The sequence below is a fragment of the Scyliorhinus canicula genome, chromosome 3 (assembly GCF_902713615.1).
Source record: "Scyliorhinus canicula chromosome 3, sScyCan1.1, whole genome shotgun sequence".
Classification (NCBI taxonomy): Eukaryota; Metazoa; Chordata; class Chondrichthyes; order Carcharhiniformes; family Scyliorhinidae; genus Scyliorhinus; species Scyliorhinus canicula.
The window spans coordinates 82,391,543-82,411,363 of record NC_052148.1 but is presented as its reverse complement, the minus strand read 5'-3'; the positions used below and the strand labels follow the sequence as shown (position 1 = coordinate 82,411,363).

The following is a 19,821-nucleotide window of genomic DNA, read 5'->3' as shown; positions in this document are numbered from 1 at the left end:
CAAAAATAATAGAAGATGCTGACATGAAATCACAACAGTGGTTCAAAAGTTTCATTTGCCACCACTGGAACTAAACAATATTCCCAAATGGCATTGTTTTCCTATTTTTTTTATTGTTCACTATTTTGTCTCAGAATTTATTTATTTCCCTTCATATTCTTTTCTTTTATTATGTAATTTATTTGACTTGATTCTTCCTCTTCTAAAGTCCATTAGAATCCCTGACTTCTCTCTGTTTGTTTGAGTACATTCTGAAGTAAATGGAAATAAAAGTAGAGACATGTAAAATGGGCTGCCAACTCGCTATCTTTTTACACTATCGTAGAAATTCAAGATTGGTTCCAAGGTGTCAAATTAAGGCTTTTACTGCCACTTCTAAGAGCCCACGTGGCGACCCCGGAAACAATGGTGCATTATGCAAACAGGAGGAAAACCTCAAGGATGTTACTCCACTCTCCATCACAATTTTCATGCCAGAAGTGATCAGTGACAGACCCAATGGGTGTGGGGAAAAAAAAAAAATCCCAGTGTGGTGTGCGAAGCAGCAGGAAGGTTTCAATGCAAATATTTCTCCCCAGTCCCTTAAACGCACCCTGCCTGAAATTGTTCAGAATGATGGATGCAAATCTGTCCCTATAAGTCTGGGGAGCCTTGTTAGTGACATAAGTTTGGATCTAGAGCTTTCTCAGTTTCTGAAAGTGGTCATAATAAATTTAATACATGTGTGGCTGTGAGTGGCAGGTGTACACATTGAATTTTTCCATATCATCTAAAACTCAGAAGACACATCTTTCTCCCATTTCTCGAGAGAAATGTTTTTGAAAAAAGTTGCAGACTTTAAAATATTGGGCTAATTCTTTTGAAGATAAAATAGATTGGCTGTTCATTGGAGAACCGGCTTTATTTTTCTGCTATTTAAATTAATTGAATGAAAACCAGGAAGGTTCTACCACAGGTGGGTAATGCATTTAATCAGATTTTCACTTGGATGAAGGAGATAAAATAAATTTCCCAAGTTCTTTTAAAGCAGCTTAATATGGGGAGGGGGGGGGGGGGGGGGGGAGAGGGCTACAGGTTCATTATGGGGGTTTGATGGCAAGCTAAGGCCCAAAACCAAACTGTAATTAAATGCCTATAAACACACAGTCCAAAGATGTGCGGGTTAGGTGGATTGGCCATGCTAAATTGCCCGTAGTGTAAGGTTAATGGGGGGATTGTTGGGTTACGGGTATACGGGTTACGTGGGTTTAAGTAGGGTGGTCATTGCTCGGCACAACATCGAGGGCCGAAGGGCCTGTTATGTGCTGTACTGTTCTATGCTCTATGTGCCTCGGCCATATTGGGGAATGTAAAATATGTATGCCGGCTAAAGGGGGCGGCCACAGTTGTTATTATGAAGATACTTACCTGTAAACATACATGTTAATTTTTGCGTGTTTTTTTTCTAATAATTTGTAGGATATAAAATATGAAAACTCAATAAAAACCATTTCAAAAATTAAAAGCAGCTTAATATGAGTTGATAAATGCTGTGCGATGATAGATAGCTAAGATACGAATGAGCTACCTTCGATGTTATATCCCCATAAAATAAAAATAATTTGGCTTTCTGCCCTCAGAATCAAAAAGCACCTCACTCCGTGTTCTGGAAAGTATTTTACCTCTTTCTGCTTGTGAACAGGAGTTAAAACAGACAATCAGCCAAGGTTTGAAAGACAAAGATGGAAAGGCTTTTGTGGAATGCTAAAACGTTTGAAATGCTGAAGCACAGTTAGCAATCATCATGCTTAAGCCAAACCAGGTGACCCAATGTTGTGAAAATTGGGCGCATAATGTACCACAAATTATGTTACAGCGTTTGTACAGTGCTTTCTGAGAGATAATGATGAATTTAATCTGCACGTTTTGAGATTGGAGGTAGAAAGGTGAAGTACTATAACTGAAGCAACCATAATGATGCAGAGTGTCAACCTGTGAGTAAAATATTAAATTACTTTGGGCATGGATTAACATGTCTGAACTTACTGCAGGTAAACAGCACTATCAGTACAGACAAAAAGGTAAAAATCTGGAATCATACGATTTGAGTAAAGAAAATAATTTTAAATTTATCAGTTTTGCACATAATAATTTGTTGCAAATACCTAATCCTGCCATGGGCATATGCACACTTGCTCTGAAATCAATTCATTTTTCCACATTCACATAGATAAGAATCTGCAGAACAATTCAGCTTACCATCGGAACACTGAGTTCTGGCCATGTGGTGTTTAGCGGTCCAGGCACGGGTTGAATAAGAACCTGGGGAAAATGTGGGTTGTCATGTCCTGTTGCAGCCATAAACATTGATAGAAGAATATTAAAAGGCAGCGAGAAAATAGGCAGGTCCCATCGTTCCATTACAGAGGCCAACGCACTTGAAAGCACAGGGCTGCAAAAACAAATTATTTTTACTGCAAATATGAGCTGGTTAATTTACAAAATGAGTAAGTAGTATGTCCTATTAAAGGTTATGAAGCAGTAGATCTTTCATTCGGAGTAATTTCCTCTGCAGTGAACTAGGACAACCATTTGCATTTAAACAGCACCTTTAATGGGGTAAAACGTCCTGAGGCGCTTCATGAATAGTATCAAACAAAACATTGCCATTTTGGAGCTATTAGGACAGGTAACCAAAAGCTTGGTGTAAGAGGTAGGCTTTGGACGCGATCTACCGGCCTCGTCATGCCTGACCTGGGACGCGACAAGGCCGTTAAATCTGGCAAGAGGATTTATGACATTCACAGACCTCACGAGGCCTCGCAATCTGGATCTCGCCCTCAATGGGCGGGATTCATATTTGCATATTCAATTGGGTGTTAGTCTCACTTGAATATGTCTGCACGAGATCGAACGGAGACCTCACCGTGGCGCTGTTTAGCACTGGTTTCCGGAGTGGGTGGGGTGGGGGAGGGTGATCTACCAGGCGATCAGGTGCCCCCAGGTGGTCAGGCTCTGGGCAGAGTGGCACTGTCAGCCTGGCACCCAGGCCTGCAGACCATTTCTCCTGAAGACTAAGGGGGTCCCCTAGCAAGATGTTGATGGTCAAGCATTCCCTTCTTCCTGGTGACTCCCAGAATGTGTCTGGTATGTCAGAACAGCGCAGCATTTACTCTTTTCAGATGAACTCCTCAGGGAATTTCCAGAATAACTATCAATAAGAGCCCTGGGGAAGCCTGACGAACTGTCTCAGAAAGGATTCTTTTTTAAAAAATATTTTTTATTCTCCTCCTTTTTCACATTTTCTCCCACATTTACACCCACCAACAACAACCAATAATCAGCAATAAACATGTCAATCCCCATATCAATAACAACGATCCCATCCTCCCACCAAACATCAGCCCGCATGTTCACATAAACAAATGACAAATAGGAATCAGGAGTCACTCATAGTCACCATCAACACACACCGCCCCCCCCTCCCCCCCCACCCACCCCCCCCACAACTAATATTCGATGTATCCAGTTCTTGAAAGTGCATGATGAATAATGCTCATGAATTGTAGAACCCCTCCATCCTTCCCCTCAGTTCAAATTTAACCTTCTCAAGAGTCAAGAATTCCAACAAGACCCCCGCAACGCCAGGGCACAGGGTGGAGAGGTTGCTCTCTATCCCATCAGGATCCGCCTTCGGGCGATCAACGAGGCGAAGGCAACAACATCTGACTCCACACCCGTTTCCAACCCTGGCTGGTCTGACACCCCGAATTTGGCCACCCAGGGGCCTGGGTCCAGTTTCACGTGCACCACTTTAGAAATTACCCTAAAAACCTCCTTCCAGTAATCCTCTAGCTTTGGACAGGACCAAAACATATGAACGTGATTAGCCCCCCCCCCCCCCCCCCCCCCCGGCAACGTTCACACACGTCTTCTACTCCTTCAAAGAATCGGCTCGTCCTCGCCCTCGTGAGGTGTGCTCTGTATACCACCTTCAGCTGTATCAGCCCCAACCTTGCGCACGAGGTGGAGGCATTCACTCTCTGGAGCACCTCACACCAGAACCCTTCCTCCATATCCTCTCCCAACTCTTCCTCCCACTTTGCTTTGATCCCTTCCTGTGGTGCCTTCTCCTCTTCCAGAATTACTCCGTAAACCGCTGACACTACCCCCTTCTCCAGTCTCCCGTCATCAGCACCTCCTCCAGCAATGTGGAGGCCAGCTCCTCCCGGAAATGTTCTGTATCCCCTTCCTGGCAAAATCTTGAACCTGCATGGATCTAAACATTTCCCCCTGCTCCAGCCCATACTTCGCTTCCAGCTCCTTTAGACATGCAAACCGACCCCTAAGAAACAAATCTTTTAGTCTCTTAATCCCCTTCTCTTCCCATTTCCGAAAATTTCCATTCCACCTCCCTGGCTCAGATCTGTGGTTCCACCGAATCGGCATTTCCCTTGACCCTGCCCCCAAGCCGAAAGTGTTGGCGAAACTGCCTCTAAATTCTCAATGAAGCTATTATTCTGAGAAAGGATTCTGATGTGCTTCAGAAGTCTTCATCAAAGCTTCAGCAGAAAGAGAACAGTAAAAGTTTAATATACCTTTAAGTAGTTCTCGCAATCGCTGTTAGGAGGGAGCGTTTATCCACCAGAATGGCATTCAGCCTGCTGTACTTTGCTCCCAGGACTAGAAAAAGGTGATGCTTTATGTATATGATGCCATATAGGGATCGAAATTGCAACATTGAGTCCAAAGATCAATCGATTATGTTTCTGATGTCTACGATTTCCAAAGTTAAAATTAAATAAAGCTCCTGTGGCAGCCCCTGTGACTGCTGGCTATGCAGTGCTGGGAAAGATCTCCCAAGGCCTACCAAACCCTTTCTTGGCCAGAAGACTAGACGATTTTCTGATGGAGGCCAGGAAACCTGCTCCCATCATGGAAAGTATTCTGACACCAGAATATTGACTGGGGTCAGAGACACAATCTTGTGGCGCGTGGAACTCTCCCTTCCATCCAGCACCCCAATCCCAGCCAAAAATGGCTCTGCTAATGCAGAAATTCTACCCCAGAGACAAAAAAAAAATCAAGGGGAGACCTCTTAGAGCATATTTGGACCAAAGTGTGCTCATTACTTTAACCTAAATCCTTGAATTAGGGTATTTGCGTAATGCAGGGGAGCCATGACATACATGCATAGATGTATCATCTTTCTCAGATGGGAGAGGATTTTTTGCAACACCGGCTACTTTAGCAAAGCCTGTCTGTTCCTGCATCCTGGAATTAATGGCTGCCCTCAATCTGCCAGGTAGACAATTTTAACTCCCAGCGATCAGCAGTGACTTTATTCAGACCAGCTTCGGGTGGGAGTCAGGTTTTAGTTAAATACTCCTGGGCCTTATACTCCTTGGCGATTGGTTCCAACTTGTTTTGACCCTGGTGTTCTTGATTCCTGACCGGGGTCCCAGGTTCGATTCCCGGCTTGAGTCACTGTCTGCCCATTCTCCCTCTGTCTGCGTGGGTATCCTCCGGCTGCTCCGGTTTCCTCCCACAAGTCCCGAAAGATGTGCTGTTAGCTGAATTTGATATTCTGAATACTCCCTCAGTGTACCCGATCAGCGCCGCAGTATGGCGATGAGGGGATTTTCACAGTAACTTCATTGCAGTGTTAATGTAAGCCTACTTGTGACAATAATTATTATTAAAGATTATTATTATGCGTTAAATTTGCTCCTAAAGACTCTTCAAGCGTTGCTTTTCTTTATGCAAAATAAATTCCTCTGCAACATTGTGACGAACAGCCCCCAAGGTGAGTCACATAGAGGGCAGATTAGATCACATCTGCAAACAGGCCAGAACGAAGCAAATTATTTGCTCATGTTGGATTAATGATACAAACATGTGGGTGATCCGAATGTTAAGGAAGGAGGAAACAATTTAAATTTGTACAGCAGTACCGTTCACCACGGAAGTTTTCACATCTCCTGAACAAATCGAGGCGGCACGGTAGCACAGTGAGTAGCACTGTTGTTTCACAGCTCCAGGGTCCCAGGTTCAATTCCCGGCTTGGGTCACTGTCTATACGTTCTCCCTGTGCCTGCGTGGGTTTCCTCCGGGTGGGAGGAAAGCACAAGTCCCGAAAGACATGCTGTTAGGTAATTTGGAAATTCTGAATTCTCCCTCTATGTACCCGAACAGGTGCCGGAATGTGGCGACTAGGGGCTTTTCATAGTAACTTTATTTCTGTGTTAATGTAAGCCTACTTGTGACAATAAAGATTCTTTAAAAACAATTAAAATAGGCAGATGGGATCTTAGTTTACTGTTTCATCCAAAACTTGGCATTTCCTAAAATGCCCCCTCCCCTATGCCAATGTACCGGACTGAGGTAGCAACTCAGGTTAAAGAAATAAAGGAAAAGACTTGCATTATTATAATAGTATTCATGATGTCAGAACATGTCAAAGTGCTTTACAGTGTAGTTAGTGAAGTGTAGTCAGTGTTGTAGTGTCAGATTTAGGAGCCAATTTGTGCACAGCAAGCTCCAAAAACAGCAACCTGTTTTTGTGATATTGATGGACAAATGTTGATCAGAATACCTAGGATATTTCCCTTCCAGTTCTTTGAAATAATGCCACGGGATCTTTTACAGTCTCCTGAGAGAGTAGGTGGGATTTCAGTTTAATGTTTCATGAGAAAAACAGCATCTCCAATAGGGCAGCACTTGCTCAGAACAGCACCAGCCGAGAGTACTATGTTCAAGTGTCTGCAACGGGGCTTGAATCCACAGTCGTCTAACTTCATTCTACATCTGGGTCACACTGGCACGTAAAGAAAAACACTGAACTACAAGAAAATATGGATGGTGCATGTTGACTGTGCTATCCGGGATACTTGATGTGATGATTGAATTTCCTCACTGACTTTCCTGCGGAATAACATAAGCGTTGCTTCCATTGTTGATCAGGGCTACCCCTACAGAGATTCCGGATGAATGTTTTATACAATTGGGGGTTCCCTGAAAATAAAGGCTAAAAATTGGATTGGGCTCAACATCAAGCACAGAGATCGTAACACATACGCCTTTCCCGTCGAGACCAGCAACACCGAAACTCCATTGAGTCTACTCATCAAAATGACTGGGACATGCAGCCCAATGCTAAACATGGTGCTGACTGGCTATACCTTAAGGGGCCCCAAGGTGTACACGCAGTCAGCACTGTGAACAGCTCGCTGGACCTCTTAAAGCAGCCTCCTCATCTGAGAGCCTATTCGCATTCATGCAACAGAACGTGCTGGAACTGTCGATGGAAGGCTTGGCTCATTGGAGTTTGGAAGGATGAGGGGGGACCTTATTGAAACTTACAGGATACTGCGTGGCCTGGATAGAGTGGACATGGAGAGGATGTTTCCACTTGTAGGAAAAACTAGAATCAGAGGACACCATCTCAGACTAAAGGGATGATCCTTTAAAACAGAGATGAGGAGGAATTTCTTCAGCCAGAGGGTGGTGAATTTTGGGACTCTTTGCTGCGGAACGCTGTGCAGATCAAATCACTGAGTATCTTTAAGACAGAGATTGATTAATAAGGGGATCAACGGTTATGGGAGAATAGGAATGAGAAAAATATCAGCCATGATTGAATGGTGGAGCAGACTCGATGGGCCGAGTGCCTAATTCTGCTCCATGTCTTATGGTCTTATAGTAGGGTAATGGATAATGGAGAGAGCACCCAGGTTTTCAGGTGCAGCACTGGAAGCATTATGGTACACATTGAGAAGGGAATGCAATTAGGCGTTTAGGGAGTCTGGCAATGTTGCAAAAAGTTCAATGACCTCACACAATTCAGTAAGATGCATTCACAATGGACATCTCCTGTGCCCGAACAATAAACCTCCCATGCTACTCAATGCTCAGTCCCAATAGTCACCCATCAGCAATCTGGACCTATGCTTAACATTCAGATGTTTCACCTCAACCTTGCATATTTATCGCTGCTGTCAGCCTCACATCCGTCTGCCTCTCTGTTTCCAAGCATGTCCAGCTATTCAGTGCTGACAGACACATCACATGAAACTAGTTAACAATGTTCATCCCCCTCTCTTGCAGGGGGTGGCCCATAAATATAGCATGGGTACAGGCACAAATGTATAATCTAAGCACTGCACCATGGGGCTGTCTGAGGTCTTTGCATTGGCTATCATCAAGAAAATTCAAGATGATGATATATTTCATCCTTATGGATTTTCTCAAATCTTAGCTCACCCTCAATCTCATTATCTGGCAAGTACAAGATGCAGGTGGTGACTCTGAATCTCTTGCTTCTCATCCTAACACATCTTCCTCAACCCTCCCCTTCCCATCCTAACACATCTTCCTCAGCCCTCCCCTTCCCATCCTAACACATCTTCCTCAACCCTCCCCTTCTGCATTTCTTTCAGATATCCAAACATTGATGCCAGGCCAGCCAGTGTAATCTCATCATGAAGGTTAAGAGCTACATCAGAAGTCTGATGAAGAAGCACTGTCACTTGATCAGACAATCATAGCTGCCAGCTCAGATACGGACACCGTACGAACATTTGGAAGGTAGTAAAGAATTAGGGTCAGCACGTGATGAGACACTGGGCACAAGTGGGCCAGGGGAAAAGGATAACTTGTGCGTCAGTTTAGCAGCGGACAGATTTGGAGATAAATTCTATTCCACAGGACTCAAGATGAGACTATAGATGGCGTTGTGTCCAGAATGTGTGCACGCCAAGTTATTTACAGCACTGCCAGGCCGGCCAAAGAGCCTTTTGTTACTGACAAGGAGACCAAATTCAACTCGATACAGGACTTTGCACAGAGATTGGAACCCACGCTTTCTTGGAAGTGGTGATAAACTCTAATTCAGCACTTCTGCACCCACTGGTGATATCTCAATTTCAACTGCAACGCATCAGAAACCTTCCAACATCTGAATGTTGCATGGGAACTGTGTTTGTAGCAAGCTCAGTTTGGCTCAGATTACTGCCATCATGGCCAGTAGTCAAAGAAGCAAATAAACTCTCACAGCAGACCATAATCCAACAGATGACTACAATTGCTGAGATGCTGGCCTGGGGAGTGCCATTGGTTCCATATGACCAAGTCAGCTGTTATTCTCAGGATGATTGCATTCAACCTCCCACCACTGCCATGTGTGCTTGCTGTTGCTCTCAGTCAGCCAGCTCACATTGCTGCCACCTATACAGGCCAGGATTCTCCAGCCATTGGGATTCTCTGTTCCTGCTGGCAGTGCACCTCCGCTGGCAGGGTTTCCTGGCAGGGTGGAGTGGCTTCAATCGAAATTCCCATTGACAAGCAGCGGGAAATAGAGAATCCCACCACCAGCAAACGGCACTGCCGAGAAACACGCAGCTGTGGGACCGTAAAATCCATCCCATTGGGTCCAACGCAGGGTCCTAAAGGCTTCAAGCTACTCACGGTCATTCTGCAAACTCATCTGCAGACCTACAGCAATGTGATTCACTCTAACTCTCCTTGGAAATGGCCTAACAAGCCATTCAGTTGTATTTGCAGGGACAAACGTCTGCCACTCATTTCTTAACAGCACGACAATCCACAACTGCAAGTTGGAGGATCACCATCAGCTTCTCAAGGGCAATTACGAATGGGCAATAAATGCTGGCTTTACCAGTGATACACTTGCCCGGAATGAGTAGCATAATTAGTTGTGCGCTCCAGAGATAGATTATGCTGATAAGTTTGTATATAGAAATGTTCAATGCAGTGATGAATATCCGTTACTCTTACAATGATCAAAAAATAATGCCCCACCGAATCACTGGACTTGTAATGGTTACATTCTCAATTTATGGTGAAAGTAAGGATTAGCAATGGAAAAAATGAAGATAAAAAGTGATTAAACTTTAATAAACCAATTAAACCAGGTAGAATGCATCAAAGGCTTGAAAACATGAACGCTGAAGGGGAGAGCTGTGTCTGAAATGGGTTGTAGCTCATTAAAGACCGGAAGAACAGCATAGATTAGAAAATAGTGTTCAACTTTGTTTTAAAACGGTCAGATTTATAATCCTGCCAGCTAGCATGACATTATAGTTGGAAAAACACTGAAGTTAATAGGAAGCGTACAAGCATATTAAACAAGAATAAAGGGAATAATTCCAAACCAACAAGGGGATTATGATAGGTAGATCATGCTGAACAAATTTATTGCTAAGGCATTCGTTCCTTTGAAAAATCCAGACATGATAAAGCTACATTATGTATGCAACTATCCTGTTTCCTACATAAGAAACATACCATAAGGTATGATAGCATAGTGGTTATGTTCTTTGACGAGAAATCTGCAAACATCAGTTCACATCTTACCATAGCAGCTGAGGAATTTGAATTCAGTTAATCAAATAACTTGGGAATTACAAAGTTCTGGCCAGAATTTACTCCCAACTCCGCAAATCGGAGTTGAGAGAAAGTGCCACAGATGTTCTTCTTTCTATTCTGGATGGGGTGTTAATTAAGTTGGGCCTCCTGCCCCCAGAAAGAGTACAGAGACTGCAGGATGCAGAAGAGGGTTGTGTGAAAGGCCTGCTTCTGTCCTCCAGGACTTTTAAAAATAAATCAATCAATAGCCCTCTCAACCTTGCCTTCACATCTCCATGCTTCATCCATACCAACTCAGCTCACCTCATTCCCCCCACCCTACTCAATGGCCCTTCACACCCTCCATGTCAACCTCTGCCGCTCTACCAAATTCCATAGCCCATTATACCCCAATGCCAACTTATTGACATCCCATGCCAACCAATGGCTCCACACATCACCCTTACACCATCCATGCCAACTTACCCAGAGTCCACCATGGGAAGACCTGAGGAGCCAGGCTGAGATGAAATAAAATAAAGTTCCAAGTGTCTATTGCAGACTTTGGGTGCGATTTAACGGAAACATTTCGAAGTGTCATTTTGGGTGCTTGGCAGGGTGTTTCTTGACTTCCGCATTGGCGAGATAACGGCTCATATTTAATGGCACTTAGTGCCAGAATGGGTCCCCATTAGCTTCTCACCATTACTGGCTGTCTCACCATCTGGTTCACCAGACACACGCCTCAGCTTCTCGCCATGAACAAGGGGAAGCTGGTTTTCAACCCTCCCTCACCACTCACTCCCAGTCAACACACAAATATGGCTCCTCGCTTTGGGATGCTGACCCAGAAAGTCTTCTGGACACCGTCAATGCAAGACAGGACATCCTGTCCCCCTGACGGGGTAGGAGGACCAGCAGCAGGGTCACCAATGTCACCTAGGAGGCCATGGCAGTGGCTGTCAGCGCAGGCAGCATGACCAGGCGGCCCACCATCCAATGTCGCAAGAAGATCAACAATCTCTGAACCGCAAGGGTAAGTTACCACCGCTTTCCTGGCTTCGGTTCCGCCTGCCACCCCTCAAATTCTCAACCCCGCCCTCCAACAAATCAATGGCTGACACCACTCACCCTCCCCACATCCAATCTTCGTGCCCCTTCATTTTAAAAAATTAAAAAAAAATTTTTTTTTTTTAAATTTAGATTAGCCAATTATTTTTTTCCAATTAAGGGGCAATTTAGCGTGGCCAATCCACCTACTTTGCACATTTTTGGGTTGTGGGGGCGAAACCCACGCAGACACGGGGAGAACGTGCAAACTCCATATGGACAGTGACCCAGAGCCGGGATCGAACCTGGGACCTCAGCGCCGTGAGGCGGTTGTGCTAACCACTAGGCCACCGTGCTGCCCTGTCGTGCCCCTTCATGTCGAATTGTGGTGCCCACACATGCCACCTGCTATAGACCCTCCTGATCCATCACGTGATGGCTCACAATGCCCTCTCCTTGTCCCCACAAGAGAAGGTGGCACAGAATAAGTAGGAAAGGGCTAAGATGGGTGGCAGAGTACCAAAGATCCGAGTCCTCACTCACTATGAGGAACGGGCCCTGGAAATCGTGGGGCTGTCTGGAGGAGAGAGCAGTCACCAACAGTGAGGATGGCCTGTGCCGCAGAGGTGAGGATCCACTGCTTCTTCACCTAGATGACCTGTCTCAAGTGAGTTGTTCATGTCAGACAAAATGATCCTTTCCTCTCACTGACCACATGTCCATTCACTCGCAGGATCTCCATCTGATGAGACTGGGCCATCTGGGGTCATCCCCAGCCCGCCAACCAAGAGACCAGCTCAGAGGAGAGTTCTGAGGAAACCACCAGTGAGGTGTCACAGCGATCACCACCACCTTCCATCAGCACAGAGACACACACCTCAGTGGGCAACAATAGTGGACTGGCTTCTGGGGCATAATCTGGTGAGCGCCACACAGTTGTGGATGCACATCAGGTGGAGGAAGGAACATCCAAGGGAGACAGCAGTCAGAGGTCTCTTGGATCCCACAGCTCTGTCCCAGTCAGATGCCGAGCCTCTAGACATGATTATCCCAGAGCTGATGCAGATGCTAGGACACAGCCGTGAGATTCAGGAGGGGATGTCAACGATATTCCATGTCATGTGAGAGTACCTTTAAGAAATGGGTGTTTAAGAAATGTACCTCAAAGAAATGAGTGTTTATCGATGATGTCAGAGTGTGGGTGGAGGTGGGCTGCCTTGTCAGCTTTTTACTTTCGTTTCAGGCTGTTTGCTGCAGAGTGTGTTTTAGTTTCGTTTTCATAACTGGATAGCTGCAGTCACTGCCAGAATGTGTAGGAGTCTTGCTCTCTGTATTCTAAAGACTGTAAATCGATCCTTTGGTGATTTAAAACTAATAACTGCTCTCAGTAGTGACTTTATATTGATGTGCTTCTGTTAAAGCTTTTGTTTGTAAGTCTTATGGATGTTAAAAGGAAAGCTTAAAGGATTACTTAGTGTTGTAGTCTTTGGGGGTTGTATTTGAATTAATGGTTGCTAAGATGTTCACTGTATGTTTTAAAAAGGTTAACTTGAGTTCATAAAGTAAACATTGTTTTGCTTTAAAAAATACTTTTCCATTTCTGCTGTACCACACCTATAGAGTGGGCCGTGTGCTCCCCATACCACAATCTATTAAAAGTTGTGGGTCAGGTGAACTCCATGATACACTTTGGGGTTCTCTAAATCCTGGCCCATAACATCCAGATAGTGCCTAACGATTGGGGATTCTAAAGGTCACGGGCGCAGGAGATGATTCTGACAATGTGTGGCACCAAGGTCAACAATGCTAGGGTGAGGACTGCAGTGGAAAGCCTGCAGCAAGAGGTCAGTGTCTGAGTGTCCAAGGCATGGCTCAGTCTATGACGACCATGGCTGCTGAGGGCTTTCATATCATGTCCCAGACAGAAGGTGGACATTGCCAGGGCACTGCAGAATGTGGCCCAGTCACTGAGGAGCATAGCTGAGGGTGTCAACGCCATGATGCAGACAATGGGAGGCACCAGGACCGGCAGAACCAGATGGCAAAGAGGCCCCTGGAGCTCACTCCAGTTGCCTCACAATCCCATGGAGACCCCCAGGGGCCTACAGGCACTGTCAGGAAGGAGGAAGCGCATGTTGCCAACCCAGGCCTGCCACCCAGGAGACAATGGCGGTCCTCAGCTTTTCCAAAACCTCCTTCTTGACACCGAGCAGTGGGCAGAACAGGGTGGAATGGTGAAGCTAGTGACACCTGTAAGTCGGCCGGGGTCCTCCAGCTCCTGGTCGTCCAGAAGACGCCCGCCAAGAGTATTAAAGGCGGAGGCCACGAAAGGCAGACTGCCTCCACCTCAGATGTGCAACCTGGGGACACACCTATATGTAGAACTGGACCCTGCAAGATCAAGAAGATTGAGGAGTACTGAGTGGTGGTGGTGGGGGAGTTACTATGTGTAGCTAGGGGAAACAGAAATTCCAATGTTCACTATTAAAACATGTTGCACCTGATACATGTGCAGCCACTGTCATGTTAATCTTCGCAGCCGACCTGCCTGCACTCCCACCCCCTTTGCCCTCTTCCATGTCGCATTACATTCATCCTCCACCATCTGGCCTGGGCTTGTGAAATCCTACCAACTGTCCTGGCTTGAGACAATTCACACCCCTTTAACCTGAGGTTACCTCTATCTCTGGATTTGTAAAGATTTAATTACCTGTAAATTAGATAGCAACCTGATTCGCGCCTGCCACAAATCTCGATTTTGGCCATTCCTGCTATTTAACCGGCGTGCCCAGATCCACACACTGAGCAACGTGGTGGTTAAATCGCATCTTTTATTTTAAAAATACACTTGCATTCATAAAAACCCATTTAACATATTTAAATTTCAAAGGATTCTTTCAACTACTTTACCCTTAATAAAATACGACAATTCATTCAAGTACTCCATGAAAACAAACATTTATATTCATAACCTTACATCAAACACATTATAAAAGGCTTGTCCGTGTCATGGCCCCCCAGGTCAATGCCGGACTCTTCAGGCCTCTCGATTTGTTTCCCCGACCCCTTGTTTAAAAATTGTCACTAACTGACTTTGAAGATCAGGACCAATCCACCCAAGGTGGCAACACACTCAGCAGGGAGAAGCCCCACGAGCCTCAGTTGTGACTCGTTGCTTCATGACCCCAGAAAGCATTGTGTTACCTGTTGCTTACCACTGATCACCCTCTCCCAGCTGATAGATCAGTATTCTTGCATGATAAATACCACTTGAGGGTAGCAAGGGCACAAAATTTACTCTGGAAATGAGACTTCATTGTGCATTACTAAGAATATTTCAAAAGCACTATTACTGGGCCTCCTTCAAATGGTCAGAGAACCAACACGAGGGAAAAACCTATTTGATCACTTCCTCATCAATCTACCTGTTGCAGATGCACATTTCCATGACAGTGTTGGTAACAGTGATCACCACACAGTCCTTGGGGAGATACCAAGCTTCCACCAATTCGATTTACTCCACATTATATTAAAAAACAGTTCAGCACACTGGATATAGCACCGGCTATGGATCTTGACAAAATCTCACCTTAGAACTGAAGACTTGTGTTTCAGAACTAGCTAATAATAATAATCATCATCTTTATTAGTGTCACAAGTAGGCTTACGTTAACGCTGCAGTGAAGTTACTATGAAAATCCCCTAGTCGCCACACAGCGGCGCCTGTCCAGGTACACTGAAGGACAACTCAGAATGTCCAATTCATCCAGAAAGCATGTCTTTTGGGACTTATGGGAGGAAACCGGAGCACCCGGAGAGAATGTACAGATTCCACACAGACAGTAACCCAAGCCGGGAATTGAACCCGGGTCCCAGGTTCTATGAAGCAACTGTGCTACCCACTGTTCTACTGTACTACCCTGTGCATATAGCTATGCTTTTCCAGCACAGTTAGTTCCAGCACTGGCATCTACCTGAAAAATTGATAAGTTTCCCAGGTATATTGGGCGGGATTCTCGGCGTCAACATGGCCTCAGGAGCAGCAACTCTGACCCCCACAGGGGGCCAGCATGGCACTGGAGCGACTCACGGCACGCCAGTTGCTGATCCCTGGCGTCAGATGGACGCCGTGGATCTGTGCATGCATAATGGCCCCGGCGCCAATGCGCGCATGTACAGTGGCTCCCTTCTCCGCGCCGGCCCCAAGGAACATAGCGTAGGGTTACAGGGGCCGGCGCGGAACAAAAGAGACCCCAGACCGAGAGGCCGGCCCACCGATCGGTAGGCCTTGATCGCGGGCCATGCTACAGCGGAGGCCCCTCCCGGGGTCGGACCCGGACCCGCCCCCCCCTAACTAGGCTGCCCCCAGATGCATCCACGCCGAGGTCTCGCTGGGAAAGAGGTGTGGACAGCGCCGGTGGGACTCGGCTTTTCGGCTTTTTTAGCGTGGTCGCTCGGCCCATCCTGGGCCGAGAATCGCTGGGTCAGGGGGGGACCATAGAGCGGCCCCTGACCGGCACCGCGCCGACTGTGCCGGTGCAATGGCGCCAATTCTCCGCTCTCCGGAGAATCGGCGTGCTGGCGTCGGGGCGGCGTGGCACGATTCGTGCATGTTCCGGCGATTCTCCAGCCCGTCCCTGGGATGAGAGAATCCCGCCCATTCTGTCCACAAGAAGCAGTAAAACCAGCCAATTGCTGCCCCATCAGTTGACTTTGAATTATCAGTGAAGGACTGGAAGTTATTGAAGGTAAATGGTAATTACTCACCAATAATACGCTCACTGATATTCAGTTTGGTTCCAGACCTCACTACAGCCTTGGTCCAAACATGAACAAAAGAGTTGGCTTCCAGAGGTCAGGTGAAAAGGGCAGCAGGGTGGCATTTGACCCAATGTGAAATCTAGGCAGCCTTGTAAAATTGAAAGCAAAGGGAATCTGGGGAAAAACACTTCACTGGTTAGAGTCATATCTGCCACAAAGTTAAATATTTGTTGTTGGAGCCCCATTAGTTCAGTCCCAGGACATCACTGCAGGATGTCGTTAACTCTGTTTCTCCTTCAAGAAGGTTCCAGATGTGTGGAATTTTTCCAGCATTTTCGGTTTTATCCTGAACAGCACTGTGGTATACCAACACCACATGGCCTGCAGCAGTTCACAAATGTGACTCAAGGGCAATTAAGGATGGGCAATTATTGCTGACCTTGTCAGAGATGCTCACATCTCATGAGCACTTAAAAACATGGGTGGGATTCCCCGTCCCGCCAGAGCTGTTTTCTGGCACTGCGCGCCTCCGACAGCAGGGTCCTCTATCCCAGCAGATGGCCTATGGCCACCTCCACGCCGTCGGGAAATCTGCAGGCGTGCGTGTGCTGCTGGTGAAGTGGAGGATCCCGCCGGAGGAGAATCCCGCCCTATATTTTTACACATCTTCCCAGCAAGTAAAATATTAAAAAAGACCTGGGGGCCTACGAAGAGAGAAAAATAAAAGCACACTTGAATGTTCGTTTGTAGAAATTTACAATGTAGTAATAAAGATTTCATACTCTTGCAATTCTGATTCCTTGACTTGTCAGGGTTAAATCACAATTCATGGAGCAAATGGCTAGTAATGGAAAAATTGAAAACAATGTGAGTGATTCAACTTTAATAAATCAATTAAACCCGTAGAATACATCAAAGACTTGACAAGCTGAAGGGAGAATGGTCTCTGCAATGTGTTGCAACTCATTAAATACAGGAAAAACACCAGAGATTAGAAAATATTGTTCCGGTTTGTTTTTAAAATGTCAGATTTATAATCCTGTGTATTACAGGCCAGCTAGCATGACATAGTTGGAAAAACACTGAAGTTAATGACAAAGGAAGCAATTCAAGCATGCTTAACACAATAGAGCGAATAACTCCAAGCCAACATAGGGATTATGATAGGTAGATCGTGCTTAACAAATTTATTGCTAAATCATCGTTCCTTTGGAAAATCCAGACTGCTGCAACATAATAAAGCTATTTTTCTTTCTTTGTCTGGTCTCTTCCTGCCTACACCCATGACTCTTCAGAAGTCCTCCATCATTTTTATAGTTTCTGGTTTTCTGCCTCTAACTGTCTCCTCTTCACCATGGAAGTACAATCGGTCTTCTCGTCCAACCCCACAATACGGTCTGAGAGTTCTCTGTTTATTCCTTGAAAAAAACATTCACGCACACCACTCTCCTCTGCTTGACTGAACTTGTCACATTGAACAACTTTCTCCTTGAACTCCAGTCAGTTCCTCCAATTAAAAGGTGTTGCTATGGGAACCTACATGGGTCCGAGTATGCCTGCTTTTTTGTGAAATGTGCTGAACAGTCTTTGTTCTAGTCAGACTCAGACCCCCTCCCTCCCTCCCTTCTTTTTCCGGTACACTGATGACTAGATCAGTGCCATTTCCAAAATGGAACATTTCATTAATTTTGCCTTCCATTGTCACCCTCTTCCCTTTACTTCACTGTTGTCTCCATTTCTAGGAATAGACTATCGACCAATATCCACTGTCTACCACAGCTACTTGACCACACTTTCTGACACTCCACCTCCTGTAAGGAGTGTATTCCATTCTCCTGATTTCTCTCTCTCTCTGTCGTATATACACCAACAATGTCACCTTTTGTACCAGTGCTTCCAATGTGTCTTTCTTGTTCCACAACCAAAGATTCCCCTGCACCCACCTCCCCCCCCCCCCCCCCCCCCCCCCCCCCGCCCCCCTAGTGCACCCTGCCTCACTGTGGTCCACAGGTTTTTGAACTGTGTATGTTCTATTTTGGGCACCTGGTCTCATCTTTCCTCTTCTTCCCAGAATCATGAAAGAGTTTACCTTGTCCTGATCACCCACTCCACCAGTTTCCAAATGTAATGGATCATTCTCTGCTATTTCTACCATCTTCAGTGTGATGCCACCAACAAACACATTTTCCACTCCACTCTCCCTTCAGTATTCCAAAGGGACCATTCCCTTTGTGACACTCTGCCATGCCCAACATTCCCTCCATTTCCTATGGCACTTTCTTATGCAAGTGCAGGCAGTAAAGCACCTGTCCTTTTACCTCATTGCCTCTCGCTTTCAGCAATTTACTTGTACTTTTTTCAATTTAGCATCTTGCATTTTCTGCCCAGAATGTGGTCTCCTCTCTCGTCAGCATAACAAATACATATTAAGTGCTTTCTTAGTGGAACACTTCCATTCAGTCCACAAACATAACCCTGATATTCTTGTTACCCGTCATTTTAATTCTCCAGCCGCTCCCATTCTGATCTTTGTTCTCAGTCTCCTGCACTGTTCAACATTCAAAGCTCAATGTAAGTTTCAGGGATAGCCCCATGGTTTTTGATTTGGCACTTTACAACCTTTCAGATGCAACTTAAGTGTAACAATTTCAGACCATAACCTCTGCCCCTTTGACGTTGTTTTATATAGCAACTGTTGATTCTGTTTTTCCCACTTTATAACTGATTTACACATCCATCTTTTGTTTCTATACTTTTCTCATTATCACTCCCTTTCGATTTGCAATATCATATCTTTTGACATTTAAGGTAGAATTTTATCGGCCACCTGCAGGTGAGAAAGCAGGCAGATGGACCTATAAAATATGGTGCCGTGCCATCGACGGCATGCCTGCGGCTGGGCCATCCACCTTGCCGCAATTTTATAATAGATGGGGAAGGCGTTAGGTGGGTAGCTGCCTGTGGCCCAACTGAAGTCTGTACGTGGACAGTTAATGCCCTCTTAAAGATATTATCCCATCGCTCACTACAATTTAACGGGCAGTTTGGAGAGGCCTGCGCCCAAAGTGTAGCCCAGCAGGTGGCTGGCCAGTGAAGAGGAATTGGGGGGTGGGGGGGGGAAACTCATGTCAACTGGAGGGCCCCATCATTTTCCCTCCCTGCACCCAACCTGCCATCTCCCCCCCCCCCACCCAACCAGCACAACCCTGTCCAATATGCCCCCCCCCCCCCCCCCCCCCCACAACTTCTTGTCAAGACCTGCCATTCTATCTCCTGCAAGGTCCCGGACTTGCCTGGTTTCTAGGGCATTCATCGCTGTTCATTCTCCAGGGCCTCCCATAGTGGGCAGTGAGCACCGCTCCTAATGGTGCTGCCATTACCATGGATGGCACGGTAGCACAGTGGTTAGAACTGTTGCTTCACAGCACCAGGGTCCCAGGTTCGATTCCCCGCTTGGGTGACTGTGTAGAGTCTGCACGTTCTCCCTGGGTCTGCATGGGTTTCCTCCGGGTGCTCCTGTTTCCTCCCACACGTCCTGAATTCTGAATTCTCACTCTGTGTACCTGAACAGGCGCCGGAATGTGGCGACTAAGGACTTTTCACAGTAATTTCATTGCAGTGTTAATTTAAGCCTACTTGTGACAATAAATATTATTATTATTATTG

At 45.9% G+C, this 19,821-nt stretch overlaps 1 protein-coding gene across 2 annotated transcripts in view; it reads right to left on the bottom strand.

Moving 5' to 3' along the window:
• The window catches only part of LOC119962758 (urea transporter 2-like), a 105,757-nt gene that overhangs the window by 30,884 nt on the left and 55,052 nt on the right, over window positions 1–19,821 (bottom strand). For both annotated transcript variants that reach the window (XM_038790780.1, XM_038790779.1), the window contains exon 5: window positions 2,239–2,431. In XM_038790780.1, coding sequence (XP_038646708.1) covers window positions 2,239–2,431 — 193 coding nt within the window. The remainder of the gene's footprint in view (window positions 1–2,238; window positions 2,432–19,821) is intronic.